Source organism: Mastigoproctus giganteus, chromosome 9 (genome assembly GCF_048544385.1).
Source record: "Mastigoproctus giganteus isolate SK-2022 chromosome 9, ASM4854438v1, whole genome shotgun sequence".
NCBI classification, from domain to species: Eukaryota; Metazoa; Arthropoda; class Arachnida; order Uropygi; family Thelyphonidae; genus Mastigoproctus; species Mastigoproctus giganteus.
Window position 1 is genome coordinate 228,012,251 of NC_143583.1, and position 27,278 is coordinate 228,039,528.

At 39.4% G+C, this 27,278-nt stretch overlaps 1 protein-coding gene across 2 annotated transcripts in view; it reads left to right on the forward strand.

Annotated features, from left to right (window-relative positions):
• Positions 1–27,278, forward strand: part of LOC150081157 (synaptic vesicle glycoprotein 2C-like) — a 218,364-nt gene that overhangs the window by 66,915 nt on the left and 124,171 nt on the right. For both annotated transcript variants that reach the window (XM_090382062.1, XM_090382063.1), the window contains exons 5-6: positions 1,350–1,501; positions 25,540–25,673. In XM_090382062.1, the coding sequence (XP_090238188.1) occupies positions 1,350–1,501; positions 25,540–25,673 (286 nt within the window). The remainder of the gene's footprint in view (positions 1–1,349; positions 1,502–25,539; positions 25,674–27,278) is intronic.

A 27,278-nucleotide genomic window follows, 5' to 3' on the forward strand; every position in this document is an offset into this window, starting at 1 on the left:
AGTATAGAATTGTCCAAAATGTTTAGGTTGGCATTTGTACTTTTGGTTCTCCCATAGAATCACCAAAGGTTGTACCGGAGAAACTGCCCCACATCATAACTCACACCTCATCTAAACTTCTTGTTGGCATAGTGCCCTCCGGCAGCTAACGTTCTCCACACTTGCATCCACCCATTTGACTGTAATAGGGTGTGGCAAGATTTGTCACTGCATACAGTAGTAAAAATCCGTGCAAGGTGAGAATGATGATTGTGTTTGGTGATGTTTGGCTTACACATTGCCTCTTTCCCATAAAAACCCAATACTGTAGAACTCTGTACATAAGAGTTCATGCATACCTCAACCCCCTATTGACATTTTACATGCCTGGGTAATTTTTTTCAGGGATGTTTGACAAGATTGTGATATTACTCTTCCAAGTAATCTTTGCTTGTGTGGACTAAGCTTCTATGGCCTTTCTGCACCTAGCTGGATGGTGGTACTGTCGTGCTTTGATTTCTTGATAAAATTACCAGCAGTTGACTTTGGACAGTGTAGGCTGCCAGTACTTGTGTGAATCAAACTAGCAATGTGATGTTTGATAATATTACCTTCCCAAAATCATTCGACTCAGCTCTGCATGCCATGAACAAGTACAACTAACTTGTGTGGCTTGTGTGCTTTTCATATAATACTACCAATTTGAGCCACTTGTTTGTCTAGCCTGATGAATATGGAAAAAGTGGTGTCCAGATATATTTTGAAGGGTAGTATTTATCATTGGTAAATACCACCCTTCAAAGATAGCTTAAATTTTAACATTAGCACTATTATAGATTAAATGTATTGAGACGTTCACAGGTTATCTATGAGTAAAATCTGTGCATCAGTATAGCATTAAATTATGTGTAACGTTAGGTTAGATTATATGTATTCATAGGCATGCTAAAGTAAAAGGTACACACTCTTTTAATGATGATGGCATTCTGGCTCTTTCTCAGACAATGCCCCCCAGAGGACATAAACACAAATTGAAAAAGGATTGCTACAGGATAGATGTGTGAAAATTTGCTTTCAGACAGAGTAATTGATTGTTAGAACAAACTGCTATCTGGTGTTGTGGAAGTAGGTAGTTTGAATAAATTTAAGAAAGAATTAGATGTTAGTAAAGGAGATGGATACATGAGGTAGGTAATAGTATTGTTGGGGTTTTTTGGCTTGATGCTATGCAATCTTGCTTCCTTGCATCATTTGCCTGTATAATAATTTTGGTATAAAAATATATTATCAGAGAGTAGTACAACAAATAGAAAAAAGAACTGATATACAGCTATTCAAAAATATGAAAGATTTTCTCTCTTTCATTACAGTGTAGGTGGTTCTTTGCCAATTGTTTTCACCTACTATAGTGAGTTTCTGGTTAAAAAACACAGAGGACGGCACCTTAGCTGGTTGCTTGTTTTCTGGGCTGTTGGTGGTGTTTTTACAGCTTTAATGGCCTGGGCAGTTATTCCCAGAACAGGTAGGTTTCTTTTACCTTTTTGTTAGTATAAAACACAGCTACAGTGCTCAATACTGTGTATACCGTCTAGATATACAAGTAGAGATATACAAGTTACTTTTTAAAACCAACTAAGTGAAGTTAATCAATTAATAAAACTAATTAATTTTAGTCAAGAGTTCTTTAAATCTGATGCCATCTTATGTTGAATAATTTTTGAAATAAAGAATAATGCTGCTAGAGGAATTTGTGAAATTTGATTATTTGTAAAAATATGTTTACCACTGTTTCGGTGACATGTGTATCTGTATTACCTAAAATATTTATTAAATTTCAGGAACAGCTGCGTTTCAAAATTTGCATTGGATAATTGTCCTCATCTGATATAATATTCCTGCAGCACTAAACATTGTTTATACATGAACTGATGATGGCAGTCTTCTGTCGTAGTATAAAAATAAAGATTGGAAAGTGATTACAGAAACATTTTGTCTTAAGATGTTATAATTTTATTTAAATAATTCCAAATTTTTATTGTAAAGACCTGTTTAAAAAACGACATCTTTGATTTCCAGAATAGTTTTAGGAAAACATTTTGTGATTTCCTGCTGGAATGACTTAGCATTAGCATTAGTAGAGGCATACGATGCAAGAAAGCAAGCATATGCAGCATCAGCCACAAAAAAAAAAAAAAAAACCCGCTCCCATTTCACCCCTCTGTTCGTTTGAAATACCTGTCCAGCTGAGCCTTAAATTTATTTAGGCTATCTACTTCCACAACAAAAGATGGAAGTCTGTTCCACCAATGAACTACCCGCTGGCTAAAGGCAAACTTTCGCACATCTATCCTACAACTGTCTTTCCTCAATTTGAATTTATTCCCCCTCATGTGATTATACTGAGCAAGAGGAAGAATCCCATTAGCATTGAGCATGCTCAAACTATTCAAGGCTTTATACACCTCTATCAGATCACCTCGCAGGTGCCTAGTCTCCAACACTGTAATCTGCAAAACTTAAGCCTTTCTTCGTAAGAGCAACCCTTCATTCCATTCACTAATCTTCTTGCCTTTCTCTGTACTTGTTCCAGCAGCTCTACATCCTTCTTAAAATGAGGCCTCCAGACCTGTATACAGTATTCAAGGTGTGGCCTGACCATTGCCGTATACAAGGGAATAATCACCTCCTTATCCCTGCTAGAAAAATTCATGTATATCATGGACAAGCCACCATGAGCTATCTGCTCATGGTGGCTTGTCAATCTGCACTGCTCAGAAAACTTCATATCTGCCTGCACAATTACCCCCAGGTCCTTTTCACTCTCTACCACTTTCAGTGTAGTACCACACAGTTCACACTTTACTCTGGAGTTACTGTTTGCCATATGCAGTAATTTACATTTGTCAATGTTAAACTTCAGTTGCCACCTCTCAGCCCATCTGCTTAACCTTTCTAGATCCTGTTGCAGCAGCGTACTGTCAGTAGTGTTATCAACAACCCTGCCAACCTTCATATCGTCTGCAGACTTGGACATTAAGCCTGATATGCCATCATCAGTATCATTAATGGACACAGAAAACCACAATGGACCCACACTGAACACTGGGGAACTCCACTAATAACATTAGTCCCCAAAGAGCAGTGTCCATTGATAACCACTGTCTTCTCCCACTCAACCATCCCTTTATCCATAGCAGCAATTTGTCTCTAGTGCCACACTGTTCCAATTTGCGCAGCAGTCTTCCATGTGCAACAGTATCAAAAGACTTTCTAAGATCCAAATATATGATATCAAAATTATTCTTTGCATCCAGTTCCTTTGTGACTACGTCATCATCATCAGCCATTTTCAATCCACTGCAGGATGAAGGCCTCTCCAGCAACTTACCAGTTCCTTCTGTTTTGTGCAATGGCCATCCATTTACTACCCGCAAACTCAAAGAATTTCATCTGTTCATCTCCGTTGTAGTCTTCCAGGTTTTCTCTTGCCTGCTCTTGGATACTATTCTGTTATTTCCTTAGTCCTTCTGACATCACGTCTTCGAGCTATGTGTCCTGCCCAAGACCATTTCAGTTCTTTAGTTTTGATAAGAATGTCCTTTACTTGAGTTTGCTGCCTAATCCATGTGTTTCTCTTCTTATCTAACAGTCTGATTCCCAATATGATTCATTCCATTCTTCGCTGTGTAGTTCTCAGCTTCTCTTCCATTCTTTTGTTGAGTGCCCAAGTTTCACTTCCATAAGTCATGGTGGGGAGTATACATTGGTTCATTATTTTATGTTTCAGACAAATTGGGATATTGCTCTTCAGTATGTGACTATATTTCCTGAATGCTATCCATCCAAAATTTATTCTTCTCTTGACTTCCAGCCATTTATCATTATTACAGCTAATAATGTGTACCAGATTAAGTATATGACTCCACATTTTCAATTTCTGCTCCTTCAATCATTATATCCCTTTCTGTGGCATCTTTACTTTTGTTTTAGCCATATTCATCTTTAGTCCAAAATCCTTACTAACTGTGCATAACTGATTAAGATTTTCCTCAAATTCTTTGGGATCGTGGCTTATGAACACAATGTCATCTGCAAATCGTAAAAGGATTAGGTACCCTCCATTCACATTGACTCCTTTCTGTGACCAGTCTAATCTTCTGAAAGCTTCCTCAAGGGCAGCAGTAAACAGCTTCAGAGATATTGTCTCCTTGTCGAACTCCTTTCTCGATTTTAAATTTGCTACTGTCTTTGTCTAGTCTAATAAAGGAGGTAGCATTCTCATATATTTTCTTCAAAATCATAATATATGGTGTATCTATGCCTTGTCTTTCCAGTGCCCGAAACATTCCCTTATGCTGTATGGAGTCAAATGCCTTTTCATAATCCACAAATGCCAGGCATAATGGTGTTTTATATTCATTTGCCTTCTCCCTTAGCTGTGACATTACGTGAAGGTGATCTTTAGTTGAGAATCTTGTCCTAAAGCCAGCTTGCCCTTTTGGTTGATTCTCATCAAGTATTCTTTCTAATTTGTTAGTAATGACCCTTGTGAAAAACTTGTAGATGTGGGATAACAAGCTAATTGGTCTATAATTTCCAATTTCTGATTTATCTCCTTTCTTTGCAGCAAAACTGTAATTGCATTATCCCACTCTTTAGGTGCCACACCTTTTCTAATGCATTTTGTGAAGAGTCTTGCCAGTTTTTGTGTCATGTCTCTTCCTCCCAATTTTAACAACTCTACAGTAACTTCATCTTCCCCTGGAGCTTTCTGATTCTTCATTTACTTCAACGCACGTTCTACCTCATCAGTAGGATATAAGGTATGTTGTATGTGTTACTAATTTGCGATCCATCTTCCCCACTGCTGGCATCATTCCCTCGCATCTTGTATAACTCTTTATAGTAGGCTTCTGCTATTTGAATTATGTCTTCTCTGCTATTCATAAGTACACCATTGCTATTCTTCAGTTTCAGTATCATTTGTCTTTCTGTATTAGTGCTCATGATTGCTGATTTAAATCCTTTGTTTTCCCTTAATGCTTGTTCTACTTTTCTTGTGTTAAATCTTCTTATGTCCTCTCTGAGTCTCTTTTTAATGGCTTTGCATAACTCAGTATACTCAATTTTCTCCCTGTCAGTGTTTTTCTTGCTATTCATTTGTCGTCTTCGGTTCATCATGACAAGTGTTTCTTGACTGATTTTTTTTCTTCTTTGGATTTCTTTTTACCTATAGGTTTCTTGGGTTTTATCACTTTCAGAAAGTTGTAATATTCCTCGTCGATATCTTGGTCCTGAACAGGCTGCAGGAGCTCAGACTTGTTCTTATGTTCCATTACATACTGCTTTTTCTCCTCTTCTGTTATCTCAAAGATCTTTGTATTATTTACTCGAGTCAGTTTTTTCCTTTCTTTTCTTACATCTATATCAAGTGTGCATCTTACTATTCTGTGATCACTTCCAACATTTACCTTGTTCGGGACAGTAACATCATTCACAATATATCTTCTGTTAATGAGGATGAAGTTGATTTCATTAGTTTTTAATGAAACTTCTATGTCCACTTTCTGTTGTGAAATCCCCCATAATGATAGAAATGTACACCATTTCTTCAACCTCGTCATTTCTTCAACCTCGTCATCATCATGGCTCAATGTTGGTGCATTAATCATTATAACCTTTAGCTTATACCTCTTAGAAATCCTGAGTAGTAGTCTTGACACCCTTGGTAATGTACTTTTGAATTCCAAAATGTTGTTTTTTATATCTTTATGGACCAGAAAGCCAGCTCCACCTTCACTTCATTCACTGTTTCCATTAGTGTGCTCAACCCATTCAAGGCCTTATACACCTCAATCAGATCACCGCGCAGGTGCCTAGTCTCCAGCCACTGCAATTTGCAGACCTTAACCTCTCTTGGTAAGAGGATCCCTTCATTCCCCTCACCAATCTTCTTGCCCTTTTCTGTACATGCTCAAGCAAATCGAAAACCCTTACTAAAATAAGGCCTCCAGACCTGTACGCAGTACTCAAGGCATGGCCTGACCATTGCCTTATACAGAGGGACAATCACCTCCTTTTCCCCGCTAGCAAAATTCCTATATATCATTGACAAAACCCCATGACCTGCCTTGGCAGCCTGTCTGCATTGCTCAGAAAACTTCATATCTAACTGCACAATTACTCCCAGGTCTTTTTCATTTTCTACCACCTTAAGTGTAGTACCACACTGTTGGTACGTTTCTACACATATGCAGTACTTTGTATTTGTGAAGGTTATACTTCAGTTGCCACTTCTTAGCCCATCTACCCAAATTATCTAGATCATGTTGCAGTAGCACACTGCCATTACTTTCATTAACAACCCTGCCAACCTTTGTATCATCTGCAAACTTCGACACTAAGCCTGATATACCTTCATCAATATCATTGATAAATATACAGTGGAACTCCACTATTAACATTAGTCCACGAAGAGCAGCACCCATTGATTACCACCCTCTGTCTTCTCCCACTTAACCATCCTTTTATCCATCATAGCAACTTACCCTTAATACCATTCTGCACCAATTTGTAAAATAGTCTTCCAGTGTCAAAAGCTTTCCTGAAATACAAATATATGATATCAAAATTATTTTTTGCATCCAGTTCCTTTGTAATCCCATCATAATAACCAATCAAATTTGTCAGACAAGACTTTCCCTTAATAAACCCATGCTGTGTCTGAATTATTGCTACAGTCTTGTCTAGATGATCCTGCAATGCATCTTTAACCAGTGACTCCATTATTTTACCCGGAACAGAAGTTAAACTAACTGGTCTGTAATTAGTCATGTCACCCGTCGATCCCCCCTTTGTGAATTGGGGATACATTTGCAAATCTCCAGTCCATGGGAACCTCCCCCGAATCCAAGGATGCTCTCATAATTATGGCTAAGGGGTTGCTTTGCTGCCTCCTTTAATATAACTGGATAGATCCCATCCACCCCAGGTGCTTTTCTTCAACAATTTCTCCTCCACTTTGCTCTCAGTTATTACAAAATCATTAAGTACCTTGCTACAATTTGATAACCTTCTGCCATTTTCAAACCTTAATAATTCCTCATGTGTGAATATAGATGCAAAATACTTATTCGGTTTGTTTGCTATCTGAGCAGGATTGTCAACAGTCGAACCATCGATGTCAAGTGGACCAATCAGATTCATCCCCTTCCTTTTAGAGTTTATATAAGTGAAGAAATCCTTGCTGTTTTTCTTAGCATCTTTTGCCAAGGATTTCTTGTAATCTGCCTTCGCCCGCCTAACCTCCTTTGTGACCTGATTACAGACTAGCTTATATCTACCATAGGCTTCTGAGTCGCTTGACAATTTATATGCATCCCATGCATATTTCTTCTCTGTTACAAGTCTCATTATTTCATTTGATAACCATTTAGGCCTAAACCTTGAACAATATTTCTTAATAGGTATGAAACTTTTAGTAGCATCCACAATTAATTCTTTGAATGGTTCCCACTTAGAATTTACTGTTTGTAATATCGTCAGTTGATCCCACTGTACAGAATTTAAAAACTGTCTGAGACCACTGTACTCACCTTTACGGAAACAAAAACCCTTTCCTTTATCCCTGATGGTAATTAAATCATTAAGTAAATCTCACATCGGTACACTGTGATCACTGCCACCTAGTGGTTCCTTTATCTGCAAATTCTTAATACACGAATGATCACTGCTGATAACCAGATCTGGTTGCCTCTTGAACATGCAAGATTCACTTTTACCTCTGCCAGCGGCTACTGTTAATCTATATTTCCGTGTATTCCCCCCCCCCCAAGCTAGAAGTTTTCCGATCCACCCAAAACTGCCTCGATAGCATCAGCAAATATTCTTGTGCCCTATTCTATTTAAGTGTATCCCATCCCTGTAGAAGCAGTCTCTCCTGTTAACAAGTTCAGACCAGACTGAGAAAAATTCTACCCCTTGAGCCTTGCACCATTTCTCCAGGGCTGAATTGATCGACAAAACTCTCATCATATACTCTTGCCTATCGTGTCTGGAGCAGAATTGGAGACACTTTCAAATTCAACCCTAATTTATGGCTTTTTTCAACAGTGACCTGTACTTGTTAAGTAATTCCGCCGGTCTCCTACTCTTAATATCATTAGTTCTAACCTGTATAACAATATCACCTTTTGTGCCCTTAAAAGATGATATGATATCTGCTGTACAACGTCATCGGCCTTTGTCCCTTGCAGACAATTATGTCAGACAAGACTGACTCAACATTACACTATCCACCCATGTGAACTGAATGCACTTCCACAGAGTTTATTTGTTTCTTAAATAACACATAAGTCCTCCTCCCTTCCTGTCCTTTCTGTACACATTGTACTCCCCAAGTATAACAGAAGGTCAGGAAGTCCTACAATTGGCAGACCCTAGGAATAGATAACATCCAAGAATTTCATTTAATACACACGCATCTAGCAGAGCAATTCACTCAGATGATAAGCCACCCTCATATAATTCATAATCCTTGGGTTTCTTACTCAGGGAATCACATACCTGAAGGCTAAAGACCAAGATACAAGAAACTCATGAAATACAGCAGCCAATCTCCCAACAATGTACAAGATCCTGACCAGCTGCATAACTAATCAGATATTAGACCACTTCGAGAGCCAGAACATTATGGCTGAGCAGCAGGCGGGATGCAAGGAACAATTAATCATTGAAGCCACAGTTATTGAGCAAGCCTACATGAAGCTTTGCAACCTGTATATGGCCTACATAGATTACTACAAGGCCTTCGATTCCATGCTTTGCAGCTGGCTAACAGACGTGCTGAAGATCTATAAAGTCAATCCAACAGTGACAAACTTCTTAGAAGCAACCATGGCATACTGGAGTACCACCATCAAAGTCAAGAACATCAGAACCTAACTGATCCCATCAGGAGAGGTGTCTTTTAGGAAGATTCCCTGAGCCCACTGTGGTTCTATCTAGCACTCAACCCACTATCAACCATGTTTCAACAACAGTAAGTATAGATATACCCTCAAACAAGCAAGGAAAAACCTGTATACTCTTCCCCCATCTGATGTATGTGAATGATACCAAGCTCATGTGGCAGCTGAGGAGCAGCTTCAGCAGCTACTCCGGATAAGAATTCAGTGATCTGTAGTAGCTGCTGGAGCTGCTTCCATGCTAAGAACTGTATAAAATACATTGCCAAGAAACCCAGAGTGACAAATGATACATGTTGACAAAGCCACCTGGCCTTAGAAACAATCCAGCACATCACCGCAGGATGTAAGGTGACCACCCAGCCAGAGTACACTCATTAGCATTAGCATTAGTAGAGGCATTTGATGCAAGAAAGCAAGCTTATGCAGCATCAGCCAAAAAAATTAAAGTAAAATAAATAAATAAAAAATAACCACTTCCACTTCACCCCTCTGTTCGTTCAAAATACCTGTCCAGCCGAGCCTTAAACTTATTTAGGCTATCAACTTCCACGACAAGGGATGGAAGTCTGTTCCACCTACCAACCACCCGCTGGCTAAAGGCAAATTTCCGCACATCTATCCTACATCTGTCTTTCCTCAGTTTGAATTTATGCCCTCTAAGGTGATTATTCTGAGCAAGAGGAAGAATCCCATCAGCATTGAGCATGCTCAAACCATTCAAGGCTTTGTACACCTCTATCAGATCACCTCGCTGCTGCTGCCTAGTCTCCAGACACTGTAATTCGCAAAACTTAAGCCTTTCTTCGTAAGAGCACCCCTTTGTTCCATTCACTAATCTTGTTGTCTTTCTCTGTACTCGTTCCAGCAGCTCTACATCCTTCTTGAAATGAGGTCTCCAGGCCTGTATACAGTACTCTAGGTGTGGCCTGACCATTGCCTGACCATATACAAGGGAATAATCACCTCCTTATCCCTGCTAGAAAAATTCCTATATATCATTGACAATACACCATGAGCTACTCTTGCAGCCTGTCTGCACTGCTCAGAGAACTTCATATCTGCCTGCACAACCACCCCCAGGTCCCTTTCATTCTCTACCACTGTCAGTAGTACCACAGAGTTGATACGTTGCTCGGGGTTGCTGTTTCCCATATGTAGTACTTTACATTTGTCAATGTTAAACTTCATTTGCCACCTCTCAGCCCATCTGCTCAACCTTTCCAGATCCTGTTGCAGCAGCATAGTGTCAGTAGTGTCCTTGACAACTCTGCTGACCTTCGTATTGTCTGCAAACATGGACATTAAACTTGATATACCATCATCAATATCATTTATAAATACAGAAAACAATAAAGGACCCAATACTGAACCCCGAGGGACTCCACTAATAACATTAGTCCACGATGAGCAGTGTCCATTGATTACCACTCTCTGTCTTCTCCCCCTCAACCACCCCTTTATCCATAGCAGCAATTTGCCTCCAATGCCACACTGCTCCAATTTGTGCAGCAGTCTTCCATGTGCAACAGTATCAAAAGCCTTTCTAAGATCCAAGTATATAATATCAAAGTTATTCCCTGCATCCAGTTCTTTTGTGACTGCATCATAGTATCCAATCAAATTGGTCAGGCAAGACTTCCCCTTAACAAAACCATGCTGTGTCTGAGCTATGACTGAAGTCTTGTCTAGATGATCCTGCAGTGCTTCTTTAACCAGTGCCTCCATTAATTTTCCAGGAACAGAAGTTAAACTAACAGGTCTATAATTACTTGTGTCAGCCTTTGATCCTCCTTTGTGAATTGGGGTCACATTTGCACATCTCCAGTCCATGGGTACCTCCCCTGAGTCCAAGGAAGCTCTCATGATTATGGCTAAGGGTTTGCTTACTTCCATTGCTGCCTCCTTTAATATAACTGGATAGATTCCATCCACCCGGTGCCTTTCTTGTGTTTATCTTCAACAATTTCTCCTCCACTTTACTCTTAGTTATTACAAGATTCTCTAGCTTACTACCAGAGTTGAATACACCTCTGGCATTCCCCTTCCTGAATAACTCCTCATGTGTGAATGTCGATGCAAAATATTCATTTAGTTTGTTAGCTACCTGAGCAGGATCATCAACAGTTGACCCATCGATATCAAGTGGACCAATCTGATTCATCCCCTTCCTTCTAGAGTTTACATAAGTAAAGAACTCTTTTCTGTTTTTCTTCGCATCCTTTGCCAAGGATTTCTCATAATCTGCCTTTGCCTGCCTAAACTCCTTTGTGACTTGGTTAGAGACCAACTTATATCTATCATAGGCTTCCATGTCACCCATTAATTTGTATGTGTCCCATGCATTTTTCTTCTCTGCCATATGCCTCATTAGTTCATCTGACATCCATTTAGGCCTAAACCTTGAACAATATTTCTTAGTTGGTATGTAAAGCCTAGTAGCTTCCAAGATAAGTTCTTTGAATGCTTCCCATTTTGAATTTGCTGTTGGTAACATCATCAGTTGATCCCACTGTATAGAATTTAAATACTGTCTCAGTCCACCGTAGTCGCCTTTACGAAAGCAATACCCCTTCCCTTTTCTCTCTTTCATTACAGTGTGGGTGGTTCTTTGCCAATTGTTTTCACCTACTATAGTGAGTTTCTGGTTAAAAAACACAGAGGACGGCACCTTAGCTGGTGCCGTCCTCTGTGTTTTCAGAGACGTGTGACACCACGTCTCTGAAAACCCAACAATATCTGCCTTTGATGTTTTGAGCAATACCTCAAATTCATCAAATTTATTTACTAGACTCCTAGCATTGATGCACCCGCAAGTATACATACCCCTACTCTTCCTCTTAGCCACCCTAACACAACCCATGTGTTTACTTGTACCCCAATGAATCCCAGCAGTCTCTGAAATATCCTGCATCTTATTTTCCAGGCTGCTGCTCATTCCAATAGAAGCAGTGCAAGAATCACTTTCTCCTCTGCCAGTGGCTACTGTTAATCTATTAGTCCTTGTATTCCCCCAATCTAGTAGTTTTCCGACCCTCCTAAAACTGCCTCGATATCATCAGCAAACATTCTTGCACCCTTTCTACTTAAGTGTATCCCATCCCTGTAGAAGCAGTCTCTCCTGTTAACCATTACAGACCAGGCTGAAAAAAATTATACCCCTTGAGCCCTGCACAATCTTTCCAGGGCCGAATACATCTAATTGAGGTGTATAAGGCCTTGAATGGTTTGAGCAAGCTCAATGCTGATATGATTCTTCCTCTTGCTCAGATTACTCACCTGAGGGGACATAAATTCAAATTGAGGAAAGACAATTGTAGAATAGATGTGCGGAAATTTGCCTTCATTCAGTGGGTTGTTGATAGTTGGAACAAACTTCCAAGTGTTCTAGTGGAGGTCAACAATTTAAATAAGTTTAAGGCATAACTAGACAGACATTTGGAGTGAATGGATGGGTGAAATGCGAAGCGAATTATTTTATTTTTTTTTGGCTGATTATATATAAGCTTTCTTTCTTGCATCATATGCCTCTACTAATGCTAATGCAAATACATGACTAGGTTGCTAGGATAATATAATACATCAGATGCTAGTAAAAAATATCAGTTGATCAAAGAAAGTGTGCCGTATTACAGGTACGAACCCCAGGTTGTACTAGAGATTCCAACACACACAAGCTGTACTGGTACCATGCTGTAATAACAGACAAGACGATCCTGGACAACAGACTGGATATAACCCTCATCCACAAGAAGGAAAAAGCTACCTATTTGTTTGACGCAGCAGTGCTCAACACTGGCATTTTCCAGAAAACACATGAGGAAAAGCTCAGGAAGTCATCATCATCATCATCATCATCAGCCATTTTCAATCCACTGCAGGATGATGGCCTCTCCAGCAACTTTCCAGTTCCTTCTGTTTTGAGCACTGGCCATCCATTTACTACCCAAAAACTCATGAATTTCATCTATCCATCTCCGCCTTTGTCTTCCAGGTTTTCTTCTAGCTCCTCTTGGGTACCATTCTCTTATTTTCTTAGTCCATCTGTCATCATGTCTTCGAGCTATGTGTCCTGCCCAAGACCATTTTAGTTCTTTAGTTTTGATAAGAATGTCCTTTGCTTGAGTTTGCTGCCTAATCCATGTGCTGCCTCTTCTTATCTAACAGTCTGATTCCCAATATAATTCGTTCCATTCTTCGCTGTGTAGTTCTCAGCTTCTCTTCCATTCTTTTGGTGAGTGCCCAAGTTTCACTTCCATAAGTCATGGTGGGGAGTATACATTGATTTATTATTTTACGTTTCAGACAAACTGGGATATTGCTCTTCAGTATGTGACTATATTTCCTGAATGCTATCCATCCAAAATTTATTCTTCTCTTGACTTCCAGCCATTTATCATTATTACAGCTAATAACTTGTCCCAGATAAGTATATGACTCCACCTTTTCAATTACTGCTCCTTCAATCATTATTTCCCTTTCCATGGCATACTTGTTCATCATTACTTTTGTTTTAGCCATATTCATCTTTAGTCCAAAATCCTTCTTCTTCTTTGGTCCTTAGCTGGCAGCTGGGGGAGGCGGTTTGGCCACCATCCTTACTAACTGTGCATAACTGATTTAGATTTTCCTCTAATTCTTTGGGATCGTGGCTTATGACCACAATGTCATCTGCAAATTGTAAATGGTTTAGGTACTCTCCGTTCACATTGACTCCTTTCTGCGACCAGTCTAATCTTCTGAAAGCTTCCTCAAGGGCAGCAGTAAACAGCTTTGGAGATATTGTGTCTCCTTGTCGAACTCCTTTCTCGATTTTAAATTTCCTACTCTCTTTGTCTAGTCTAATAAAGGAGGTAGCACTCTCATATATTTTCTTCAAAATCATAATATATGGGGTATCTATGCCTTGTCTTTCCAGTGCCCGAAACATTGCCTTATGCTGTATTGAGTCAAATGCCTTTTCATTATCCACAAAAGCCAGGCATAATGGTGTTTTATATTCATTTGCTTTCTCCATTAGCTGTGATATTACGTGAAGGTGATCCCTAGTTGAGAATCCTGTCCTAAAGCCAGCTTGCTCTTTCGGTTGATTCTCATCAAGTATTCTTTCTAATCTGTTAGTAATGACCCTTGTGAACAACTTGTAGATATGGGATAACAAGCTAATTGGTCTATAATTTCCAATTTCTGATTTATCTCCTTTCTTATGCAGCAAAACTATGATTGCATTATTCCACTGCTTAGGCATCACACCTTTTCTAATGTACTTTGTGAAGAGCCTTGCCAGTTTTTGTGTTATGTCTCTTCCTCCCAATTTTAACAACTCTACAGTAATTTCATCTTCCCCTGGGGTTTTCCGATTCTTCATTTTCTTCAATGCGTGTTCTACCTCATCAGGAAGAATATCGGGTATGTCGTATGTGTTGCAACTTTGCAATCCATCTTCCCCACTGCTGGTATCATTCCCTTGCTCCTTGTATAATTCTCTATAGTAGTCTTCTGCTATTTGAATTATGCCTTCTCTGCTGTTTATAAGTACACCATCGGTATTCTTCAGTTTCAGTATCATTTGTCTTTCTGTATTACTGCTCATGGCTGCTGATTTAAATCCTTTGTTTTCCCTTAATGCTTGTTCTACTTTTCTTGTGTTAAATCTTCTTATGTCCTCTCTGAGTCTCTTTATAATGGATTTGCATAACTCAGTATACGCAATTTTCTCCCTGTCAGTGTTTTTCTTGCTCTTCATTTGTCGTCTTCGGTACATCATGACAAGTGTTTCTTGACTAATTTTTTCTTCTTTGGATTTCTGTTTCCCTATAGGTTTCTTGGGCTTTATCACTTTCAGAAAGTTGTAATATTCCTCGTCGATATCTTGGTCCTGAGCAGTCTGCAGAAACTCAAACTTGTTCTTAAGTTCCAGTTCATACTGCGTTTTCTCCTCCTCTGTTATCTCAAAGACCTTTGTATTATTTGCTCGAGTCAGTTTTTTCCTTTCCTTTCTTACATCTATATCAAGTGTACATCTTACCATTCTGTGATCACTTCCAACATTTACCTTATTCAGGACGGTAACATCATTCACAATAAATCTTCTGTTAGTGAGAATGAAGTCAATTTCTTTAGTTGTTAATTCATTTGGACTCTTCCATGTCCACTTTCTGTTCAACCTTTTCTTGAAAAAAGTGTTCATTTACATTACAAAGGTGGTGCAAAAGTTTTTGCTAGTATTATTGAGGATACCTTAAAGGTTCAGGGAAACTGCTAGTTAGTGGGGATGTGGGTAATACTGACACGCGTTTACCTGATAATATTGGTCAAAGTAACTCTTGCACATACCTCAAGAGTTCTTATCTGTTACCCCAACTGGACGTATTATCTAGATGTTCTGGGGGCAAAGACGTTTCACGTGAGCGGGCAGCTAATATCAGGGAAGAGAACCTTCAAGGGTTGTGTTAGGGTCGGTAAATATACAAGAACAGTAAATCTTAATTGTTTATACAGTAACGTTAGAAGTGTTGTCAATAAAATGAGTGAATTCGAACTGCTGGTTAAAACAAGTAATGCGGACATAATAGGGCTTACAGAGACGTGGTGCCACCCGGAAATTGGCGATGATGAGTTTCAGTATGGCTTGTATAATGTATTTAGGAAGGATAGGTTAAATAGAAGGGGTGGTGGGGTAATGCTTCTTATCAGAAGCAGCCTGAGTGTGACGATAGCTTACCCAGATTCAGATATTTCACATGCTAGTATAGAGTCTGTATGGTGTGAGATAGTTGGAAACAAAGGTATAATGCGAGTAGGAGTAATCTACAGACCAGGTGATTGTGAAGATTATGACAAAAGCCTCTACATGCAAATGGAATGGGCAAGTAAGCGTCAATGCCTTATTATGGGTGATTTCAATTTGCCTCTAATTGATTGGAGTAAATGGGAAGGAAACTCGGCATGGGGAACAAAATTTTTAAATCAACTAGATGACTGTTATTTGTATCAACATGTCAGGGGAAAGTACTAGAGAAAAGAATATCCTAGACCTCATCATCACACATGAATCAAATGACATAACAGGGCTGACAGTAAAGGAACCAGTAGCAGGAAGTGATCACGGAGTTCTACGGTGGATGATGACGAGAGAGGTAGCAGAAGTAAAAGGCAAAGGAATGGGTTTTAATTTCAGAAAAGGAAATTACGATGCCTTAAGGTACTACATGGCCTCTATTAACTGGGTAGATATCGCGCAGAGAATGAATACAACTGAACTGTGGTACGCTTTTAAGACATTAATCACATATGCCTTGAATGCGTATATACCATTAAAAAAATACTCCACGAGAAGGGTTCCAAGTTGGATGAATAGTGAAGTTGCCACATTACTTGAGCAGAAAAAGGTGGCATGGAAAGGTTACAGAGCAATAAAAAGTACTGAAGCGTATAACAGCTACAAGATGATCTGTAATAGAGCCACAGAAACGGTTCGACAGGCAAAGGCAGTTTATGAGATATCACTAGCAAACAGAGCAAAGGGGGGGGGGATAAAGAATTCTTCACATATATAAATGCCAAGAAGAGCAGGACAAACCAGATTGGACCTTTACGTAAGGGAAAGGGGATAGTAATAAATACACCAGCTGCTGTTGCAGATGAACTCAACAGTTATTTTGCGTCGATATTTACAAATGAAAAGCGTTTTGTGGCAATGAGAAATTGTGGGAGCGAAGTTAAAAAATATGTAATTAATGATATTGAAATTTCACAAGATTATTTAATGAAAAAACTTTCGAGCCTACAGACCAGTAAGGCTCCTGGAGTTGATGGAATATACCCTATAATCTTAAGAGAGGCGGCAAGTGAGTGCATTGAACCATTGAGGCTAATTATGCAAGTATCACTAGACTCTGAGGAGATTCCCTTGGATTGGAAAAGTGCAAATGTATCTCCCATACATAAGGGTGGCTCTAAAAGTGAAGTTGGAAATTATCGACCTGTCAGTCTGACTTCAGTAGTAGGGAAAATCATGGAGGCAATGATCAAGGGTGAAATTCAGGATTATTTGGATCGAATTGAAATTCTCAAGGATACTCAGCATGGTTTTGTAAAGGGAAAATCATGTTTAACAAATCTGGTTCGCTATTTCGAAAGGGTCACTCATGAGCTGGATTTAGGGAATAATTTCGACATTGTTTATTTAGATTTTAGCAAAGCTTTTGACTCAGTCCCACATGAGCGGTTGCTTTATAAGCTGGAACAGGTTGGAATCACTGGAAAAATCCTTAGATGGATAGAAGGATGGCTTCAGGACAGGAGGCAGAGGGTTGTGATTAATGGCTATTCCTCAGATTGGGTTGATGTAAGAAGTGGGGTTCCCCAAGAATCAGTATTAGGACCACTGTTGTTTTTAATTTTCATAAACGACATTGATGAAGGGATAGAGGGCGTGATGTCTAAATTTGCAGATGATGTTAAAATTGGTAGAGTAGTTAATGATCACTGTCAAGCTGAGTTTCTTCAGAGAGACCTAGATAGACTTCAGGAATGGTCAGAAAAATGACAGATTTTCTTTAATCCAACAAAGTGTAAGGTATTACACCTGTGAAACAGTAATCCCAAAAAAACTTATTCACTTGGTGGAGTTCAACTAAACCCAGTACTGGAGGAAAGGGACTTGGGTGTTATGATACGGTCAGACATGAAATTCTCTGAGCATTGTAAACAGGTTGCAAGGAAGGCCCATCGTGTCCTATCGATGATCTATCGAACTTTTGCAAGTAGAGATAGGGACGTGATAATCTTATTATATAAGGCTTTTGTTAGACCACACTTGGAATACGGTGTTCAAGTATGGAGACTGCACCTAAAGAAAGACATCGAGCTTCTTGAAAGGGTGCAAAGAAGGGTAACTCGCCTGGTGAGATCGGCAAAAGGGCGTCCATTAGCATTAGTAGAGGCATTTGATGCAAGAAAGCAAGCTTATGCAGCATCAGCCAAAAAAAAAAAAAAAAAAAAAAAAAAGTAACATAAATAAATAAAAATAACCACTTCCACTTCACCCCTCTGTTCGTTCGAAATACCTGTCCAGCTGAGCCTTAAACTTATTTAGGCTATCAACTTCCACGACAAGGGATGGAAGTCTGTTCCACCCACCAACCACCCGCTGGCTAAAGGCAAATTTCCGCACATCTATCCTACATCTGTCTTTCCTCAATTTGAATTTATGCCCTCTCAGGTGATTTTTCTGAGCTAGAGGAAGAATCCCATCAGCATTGAGCATGCTCAAACCATTCAAGGCTTTGTACACCTCTATCAGATCACCCCGCTGGTGCCTAGTTTCCAGACACTGTAATTTGCAAAACTTAAGCCTTTCTTCGTAAGAGAACCCCTTTGTCCCATTCACCAATCTAGTTGCCCTTCTCTGTACTCGTTCCAGCAGCTCTACATCCTTCCTGAAATGAGGCCTCCAGGCCTGTATACAGTACTCTAGGTGTGGCCTGACCATTGCCTTATACAAGGGAATAATCACCTCCTTATCCCTGCTAGAAAAATTCCTATATATCATTGACAATACACCATGAGCTACTCTTGCAGCTCGTCTGCACTGCTCAGAGAACTTCATATCTGCCTGCACCACCACCCCCAGGTCCCTTTCATTCTCTACCACTGTCAGTGTAGTACCACAGAGTTGATACGTTGCTCTGGGGTTGCTGTTTCCCATATGTAGTACTTTACATTTGTCAATGTTAAACTTCATTTGCCACCTCGAAGCCCATCTGCTCAACCTTTCCAAATCCTGTTGCAGCAGCATAGTGTCAGTAGTGTCCTTGACAACCCTGCCAACCTTCGTATCGTCTGCAAACTTGGACATTAAGCCTGATATACCATCATGAATATCATTTATAAATACAGAAAACAATAAAGGCCCCAATACTGAACCCTGAGGGACTCCACTAATAACATTAGTCCACGATGAGCAGTGTCCATTGATTACCACTCTCTGTCTTCTCCCCCTCAACCACCCCTTTATCCATAGCAGCAACTTGCCTCCAATGCCACACTGCTCCAATTTGTGCAGCAGTCTTCCATGTGCAACAGTATCAAAAGCCTTTCTAAGATCCAAGTATATAATATCAAAGTTATTCCCTGCATCCAGTTCTTTTGTGACTGCATCATAGTATCCAATCAAATTGGTCAGGCAAGACTTCCCCTTAACAAAACCATGCTGTGTCCTAGCTATAACTGAAGTCTTGTCTAGATGATCCTGCAGTGCTTCTTTCACCAGTGCCTCCATTAATTTTCCGGGAACAGAAGTTAAACTCACAGGTCTATAATTACTTGTGTCAGCCTTTGATCCCCCTTTGTGAATTGGGGTCACATTTGCACATCTCCAGTCAATGGGTACCTCCCCTGAGTCCAAGGAAGCTCTCATAATTATGGCTAAGGGTTTGCTTACCTCCTTTGCTGCCTCCTTTAATATAACTGGATAGATCCCATCCACCCCAGGTGCCTTTCTTGTGTTTATCTTCAACAATTTCTCCTCCACTTTGCTCTCAGTTATTACAAGATTCTCTAGCTTACTGCTAGAGTTGAATACACCTCTGGCATTCCCCTCGCTGAATAACTCCTCATGTGTGAATGTCGATGCAAAATATTCATTTAGTTTGTTAGCTACCCGAGCAGGGTCATCAACAGTTGACCCATCGATCTCAAGTGGACCAATCTGATTCATCCCCTTCCTTCTAGAGTTTACATAAGTAAAGAACTCTTTGCTGTTTTTCTTCGCATCCCTTGCCAAGGATCTCTCGTAATCTGCCTTCGCCTGCCTAACCTCCTTTGTAACTTGGTTACAGATCAACTTGTGTCTATCATAGGCGTCCGTGTCACGTGTTAATTTGTATGTATCCCATGCATTTTTCTTCTCTGCCATATGCCTCATTAGTTCATCTGACAACCATTTAGGCCTAAACCTTGAACAATATTTCTTAGTTGGTATGTAAAGCCTAGTAGCTTCCACGATAAGTTCTTTGAATGCTTCCCATTTTGAATTTGCTGTTGGCAATATTATCAGTTGATCCCACTGTATAGAATTTAAATACTGTCTCAGTCCATTGTAGTCGCCTTTACGAAAGCAATACCCCTTCCCTTTACCCCTAATGGTAGTTACCTCTTTGAGTAACTCCCACTTCAGCACACTGTGATCACTGCCACCAAGTGGTTCATTTATCTGCAGATTCTTAATGCATGAAGAATGACTACTGATAATCAAATCAAGAGTATTACTCCCTCTAGTTGCCTCCCAAACATGCTGATGTAGAAAACAATCATCCAATAAATCCACAAAAGCCTTGCTACTGTGTGAGTGACCAGCCCCCAAATTCCAGTCAATATCTGGGAAATTAAAATCCCCCATTATAAGACTCTCTGATTTACTGGCCCACTCTATTTCTCCGAACAGTTTCTTATTATACTCATCAGAGTCATTAGGCCTATAGCACATTCCTACTCTCAATTTTGATCTCCCAATGCTTATGTCACACCAAACTGACTCGACACTGCACTGTCCAGCGATGTCGACTGGCTTCACTTCCTTGGATTTTATGTGTTTTTTAACTAATAGCATAACCCCTCCTCCCTTCCTATCCTGTCTATCCTTTCTGTAGACATTGTACTCCCCAAATTCCAGTTCTGCATTTCTTATATCTGTGTGACACCACGTCTCTGAAATCCCCACAATATCTGCCTTTGATGTTTTGAGCAATACCTCAAATTCATCAAATTTATTTACTAAACTCCTAGCATTGGTGTACACACAAGTATACATGCACCTGTTCTTTTTCTTAGCTACCCTAACACAACCCATGTGTTTACTTGTACCCCAATGATTCCCAGCAGTCTCTGAAATATCCTGCATCTTATTTTCCAGGCTGCGGCTCATTCCAATAGAAGCAGTGCAAGAATCACTTTCACCTCTGCCAGTGGCTACTGTTAATCTATTAGTCCTTGTATCCCCCCAATCTAGCAGTTTTCCGACCCACCTAACATTGCCTCGATAGCATCAGCAAACATTCTTGCACCCTTTCTATTTAAGTGTATCCCATCCCTGTAGAAGCAGTCTCTCCTGTTAACAAGTACAGACCAGGCTGAAAAAAATTCTACCCCTTGAGCCCTGCACAATCTTTCCAGGGCCGAATTGATTGACAGGGCTCTCATCATATACTCCCTCCTATCGTGTCTGGGCAGAATTGCAGACACTTTCAATTTCAACCCTAATTCATGGCTTTTTTTCATCAGTGACCTGTACTTGTCAAGTAATTCCGCCGGTCTCCTACTCTTAATGTCATTAGTGCCAACGTGTACAACTATATCACCTTTTGTGCCCTTAAAAGATGATATCCGCTCTACAACGTCATCAACTTTTGCCCCTGGCAGACATACCCTGGTCCTATTCCACCTATCCTTTTTACAAAGCATGTTTCCCGTTTCCCTGACAATAGAGTCACCAACAACTACTAGTTCCTTTGGGACCAGCGCATTCTGCCTTGGGGGTTGCCACTGTGTTCCGCGATGACCAAGTGCAAGCTCTGGCATTGGTGTGGGCAGCTGAGAGCTTGATGGGCCCCTCACTTGTAATCCTTCGAGGGCATCCACCCTATCCTTCAAGCTCTCATATAGGCCCATAACAACGCTGAGTTGTCGCCTTATCTCCTTACACTCCTTGCATCGCACACACACAAAGACATCCCCCATGGCAGTATCATGTCCCATACTTGACTGCTCCGCAAACATCAAGCAAATAGTGCATCTTACAAGGCTGTGATTCAGAGGACAACTGCCCCCCTCAGTTCTCCCCTGGGCCACAGCATTCCCATTAGCTTGAGCCCTTTGCTTTGCTGCTCTGGTTTGAGTCATGATTTAGATTTACTTTCAATAAAATTTCAATTTCTGTACAAAATTAAATCCTAAACTTGTGAAGAAAGACTTCGAATATGTGGGTTGCAGAGTTTGGAAACTAGATACCTTAGAGGAGATTTGATTGAGGTGTTTAAGGCTCTGAGAGACATCAGTAAAATGAATGAGGACGAAATTTTCAAGATTATAAATGATGCTAGAACTAGGGGACATAAATTCAAGTTACGGGGGGAAATTTTTAGATTGGACTGCAGGAAGTTTTATTTTAGCCAGTGAGTTATAAATTACTGGAATAAGTTGCCTTCATGGGTGGTAGAGGCCGACAGTTTGGGGAAATTGAAAAGTCATCTGGATAGTACTTTCGGGTAAGGGAAGCACATAGGATGATAGGTTTAATTTCCTTCTTTTTTTTTTTTATTAATTATTATTATTTAGTTATTTATTTATTTATTTATTATTATTTTATTATTTTTTTTGGCTAGTGCAGCATAAGCCATAGGCTTTCTTGCACCATGCGGCCGTTACTAATACTAATTACTGACAGTCCTTGAGATTCTGCAAATTCCACAAGTCTATCACCTCTTTTATTTCTTTCACCAATTCCAAAATTTCCTATAGTTCCTCTTTCTGCACTGTTTTGCCTTTTTCCAACCTTAGCATTGAAGTCCCCCATAATAATAGTGTAGTGTGTTTTCTGCTCATCTAGAAGACTATCAAGGAAGTACATGGACCTAAGACAGGAGATCAAAGAGATGTGGCATTTGGAACAAGTAACGACCATCCCATTCACATTGTCAACCGCTGGCAATGTGCCAAATACCCTACCAACAGCCTAGCAGTAATAGTCCTACTAGAGAACACCTACAAGGAAATCCAGAAAGTAGTAATCCTGAAGATCTGTCAGAGTTTTTCAACTAATAGTAATAATAGCAAACATAACAGATCTGTGCACTTGTTACCAGTACCTGGTCCCATGGGATGGGACCTCTATCTAGGAGAAATAATAATAATATAGTGATGTGTTCTTCTCTTCAGAAAATTTATACATTAACATCTTTATACACTTATATGAGATCTCATCATGAGTAAAACTATAAATTATAATTTTCATTCAAAAAAGATTTATTTTAATTTCTTTTACTCATTATGTTGCCAGTTCGTTATAGCACAAGTTAACAGTATTGCCAACCTAATGCAACAAAGCAAAGCTTATACAGCCCCAGCAAAAAAAAAAAAAAAAAAAATTCCTGTTATGTCCAGTAATTTGTTCCAACCTTTAAATTTTTCCAAACTATCACCTCCACAGTATTAGGTGAAAGTTAATTCCAACAGCTGAATGTGAATTTATGCACATCTATTCTGCAATCATCCTTTTCCTCCTAATTTAAATTTATGTTCCCTTTGTATTTGTAAAAATTGCAATTTACAGAATCACAGACTTTCTTGATAAGAATATTCTTTTGTGATTCTAATTAATCTTATTGCTCTCTTCTGACCCTTTTTTCAATAGATCTATGTTATGCCCTTCGTAAAATGAGGTTTCCAAACCTGTATTCAGTTTTCTAGATATAGCCTGACCATTGCCTTATATAATGAAATAATCACTCCCTTTGTCCCTGCTGGAAGGATTTCTCTGTATTATTGGGAGAATCTCATGCATTTTTTTAGCAGCTTGTTTGCAGAGAATTCCTGGCTAGCATTAGCATTATCAGATATTCCATATCAGACTGTACAATTACTCTTAGGTCTTTTGCTTATCAATATTACCTTGAGTTTAGTACCATTCAAATATGATATGTTATTTTGGGTTTACTGCTATTCAAATACATACCTTGCATTTATTAATGTTAAACCTCATTTACAGCATATCTGGTTTATCTAGATCCTTTGCAAGCTGCAATACCCTGATTACTGCTATTAGCACTGTGCTCACCTTTGTATCATCAGCAAACTTAGACATCAAATTTGAAATACATCAATATCATTAATAAATATTAAAATTGATAGGGCCCAACACTTAATACATACTAGTAATTTGTTCCTAATACCACATTGCTCCAGTTTATACAACAGTCATATATGGTACAGTATCAAATGGAGATGTGCAAATGTATCCCCAATTCACAAAGGGGGATCGAAGGGTGACAGGAGTAATTACAGACCAGTTAGTTTAACTTCTGTTCCGGGTAAAATAATGGAGTCGCTGGTTAAAGATGCATTGCAGGATCATCTAGACAAGACTGCAGCAATAATTCAGACACAGCATGGGTTTGTTAAGGGAAAGTCTTGTCTGACAAATTTGATAGGATATTATGATGTGGTTACAAAGGAACTGGATGCAAAAAATAATTTTGATATCATATATTTGGATTTCAGGAAAGCTTTTGACACTGTTGCGCATGGAAGACTATTGTACAAATTGGAGCAGAATGGTATTAAGGGTAAGTTGCTACAATGGATAAAAGGATGGTTAAGTGCGAGAAGACAGAGGGTGGTAATCAATGGGTGCTGCTCTTCTTGGACTAATGTTATTAGTGGAGTCCCACAGGGTTCGGTGTTAGGTCCACTGTTGTTTTGTATATTTATCAATGATATTGATGAAGGTATATCAGGCTTAATGTCGAAGTTTGCAGATGATACAAAGGTTGGCGGGGTTGTTAATGACAGTAATGGCAGTGTGCTACTGCAACAAGATCTAGATAATTTGGGCAGATGGGCTAAGAAGTGGCAACTGAAGTTTAACCTTGACAAATGCAAAGTACTGCATATGGGTAGAAGTAACCCCAGAGAAACGTACCAACTGTGTGGTACTACACTTAAGGTGGTAGAAAATGAAAAAGGCCTGGGAGTAATTGTGCAGTCAGATATGAAGTTCTCTGAGCAATGCTGCCAGGGCAGGTCATGGGGTTTTGTCAATGATATATAGGAATTTTGCTAGCAGGGAAAAGGAGGTGATTATCCCTCTGTATAAGGCAATGACCAGGCCACGCCTTGAGTACTGCGTACAGGTCTGGAGGCCTCATTTTAGGAAGGATGTAGATTTACTTGAGCGTGTACAGAGAAGGGCAACAAGATTGGTGAGGGGAATGAAGGGATCCTCTTACCAAGAGAGGCTTAAGTTCTGCAAATTGCAGTGGCTGGAGACTAGGCACCTGCGCGGTGATCTGATTGAGGTATATAAGGCCTTGAATGGGTTCAGCACGCTGAAATCTGATGGGATCCTTCCACTTGTTCAGATTACGAACCTAAGGGGGCATAAATTCAAATTAAGAAAAGACAGATGTAGAATAGATGTGCGGAAATTTGTCTATAGCCAGTGGGTGGTTAATTGCTGGAACAAACTTCCATCTACCGTTGTGGAAGTTGATAGGTTGAATAAATTTAAGGAGGAACTGGACAGGCATTTGGAGGGAATGGTGTGATTTTTTTTTTTTTTTTTTTTTTTTTTTTTTTGGCTGATGCTGCATAAGCTCATACATTTGCTTTCTTGTATCACATGCCACTACTACTACTTTACTGAAATCGAAGTATATGATTTTTACCTTTCTTGGAATAAGTTTTCTTCATTGGTCTTTACTCCTCTTTAGAATGACACCTAAAACAAAAATGGCAAAATTGTACTACTGTGTAATTTTTTTATCTTTGATTGTTGCTAAAAGTTTCTAGACTTAATGTGGCTGTTTTATTTTAGGATCCTTTATCTTAGAGACTGGTAGACTTCACTTTGGCAGTTGGAGAGTGTTTTTATTGGTATGTTCAATTCCGTCTGTTATTTCCACCATGGGCCTAATATTCCTGCCAGAAAGTCCTAGGTTTCTGCTTGAGGTTAGTATGGAATACTTTGCTATATGTTTTGTGTAAATAGGAACAGAATCTAAAATACATCCAAATGTTTTTTACCTACTAACAGAGCTCAACATCCTCGCTATAGAGTTATTCTATAGTGAGGATGTTATTCTAAGGAACAAATATCCTTAGAATAACTTGGTTCACAGCGTTTTTTCCGTTTACCTTGAACCCTTCGTTAAATGGGCAATTTTTTTGTTTTAAAAATAGAATTTGGGCACAAGATTTGAGAAATTATGTGATCACCAAAGGATTCATGCAACATCTGCACCATTGAATTTGCTGTGTAACCCATAGCCCACCATATTTTTCTGAAACCTTTTATTGGTATACTATGAGCAATACAGTGGATATTTCCATATCCTCTGTATTGCTCATAGTATTCCAATAAGGATGTAAAGTCAATTATCATTTCCTGATAATGTTTAGCAGTTACCATATTGCTGAAGAAAATGGGACCAATAACTTTTTGAGAGACAGCATGCCATATACCAACTTTCAAGCAGTGCAACATTGAAAGATGTGGTTGGGTTTTCTTCACTTGATATTCTATTGTTTTGAGAATTAACATATCCACTTAGATCAAACTACACTTAATCATTATAGAAAACATTATCTAAAATGTTAATACCCTATTGAATGAAGTACACCGAACAGTATTGAATTCGTTTTTTTCCCTTTCAGGTTCTTTGAGTTCCTGCATGATACCACTAGCATTAGTAGAGGCATATGATGCAAGAAAGCAAGCTTATGCAGCATCAGCCAAAAAAAAAAAAAAAAAAAAAAAAAAAAAACACACTCCCATTTCACCCCCTGTTCGTTCGAAATGCCTGTCCAGCTGAGCCTTAAATTTATTTAGGCTATCAACTTCCACAACAAGGGATGGAAGTCTGTTCCACCAACCAACTACCTGCTGGCTAAAGGCAAATTTCCACACATCTATCCTACATGTGTCTTTCCTCAATTTGAATTTATGCCATCTCAGGTGATTATTTTGAGCAAGAGGAAGAATCCCATCAGCATTGAGCATGCTCAAACCATTTAAAGCTTTATACACCTCTATCAATCACCTCGCCGGTGCCTAGTCTCCAGACACTGTAATTTGCAAAACTTAAGCCATGATATGGATGGGGGTTTAAATTCTTTTTAGCCTTATATACCTTACATCAGCATATACCTTAATACCTCTCCTCCTCCCTTCCTATCCTTTCTGTAGACGTTGTACTCCCCAAATTCCAGTTCTGCATTCCTTATATCTGTATGACACGACGTCTCTGATATCCGAACAATAATCGCCTTTGATGCTTTGAGCAATACCTGAATTCATCAAATTTATTTACCAAACTCCTAGCATTGGTGTACACGCAAGTATACATGCACCTGTTCCTATTCTTAGCTACCCTAACACAACCCATGTGTTTACTTGTACCGCAATTACTCACAGCAGTCTCTGAAATATCCTGCATCTTGTTTTCCAGGCTTCTGCTCATTCCAATAGAAGCAGTGCAAGAATCACTTTCACCTCTGCCAGTGGCTACTGTTAATCTATTAGTCCTTGTATCCCCCCCCCCCCCGAAACTAGCA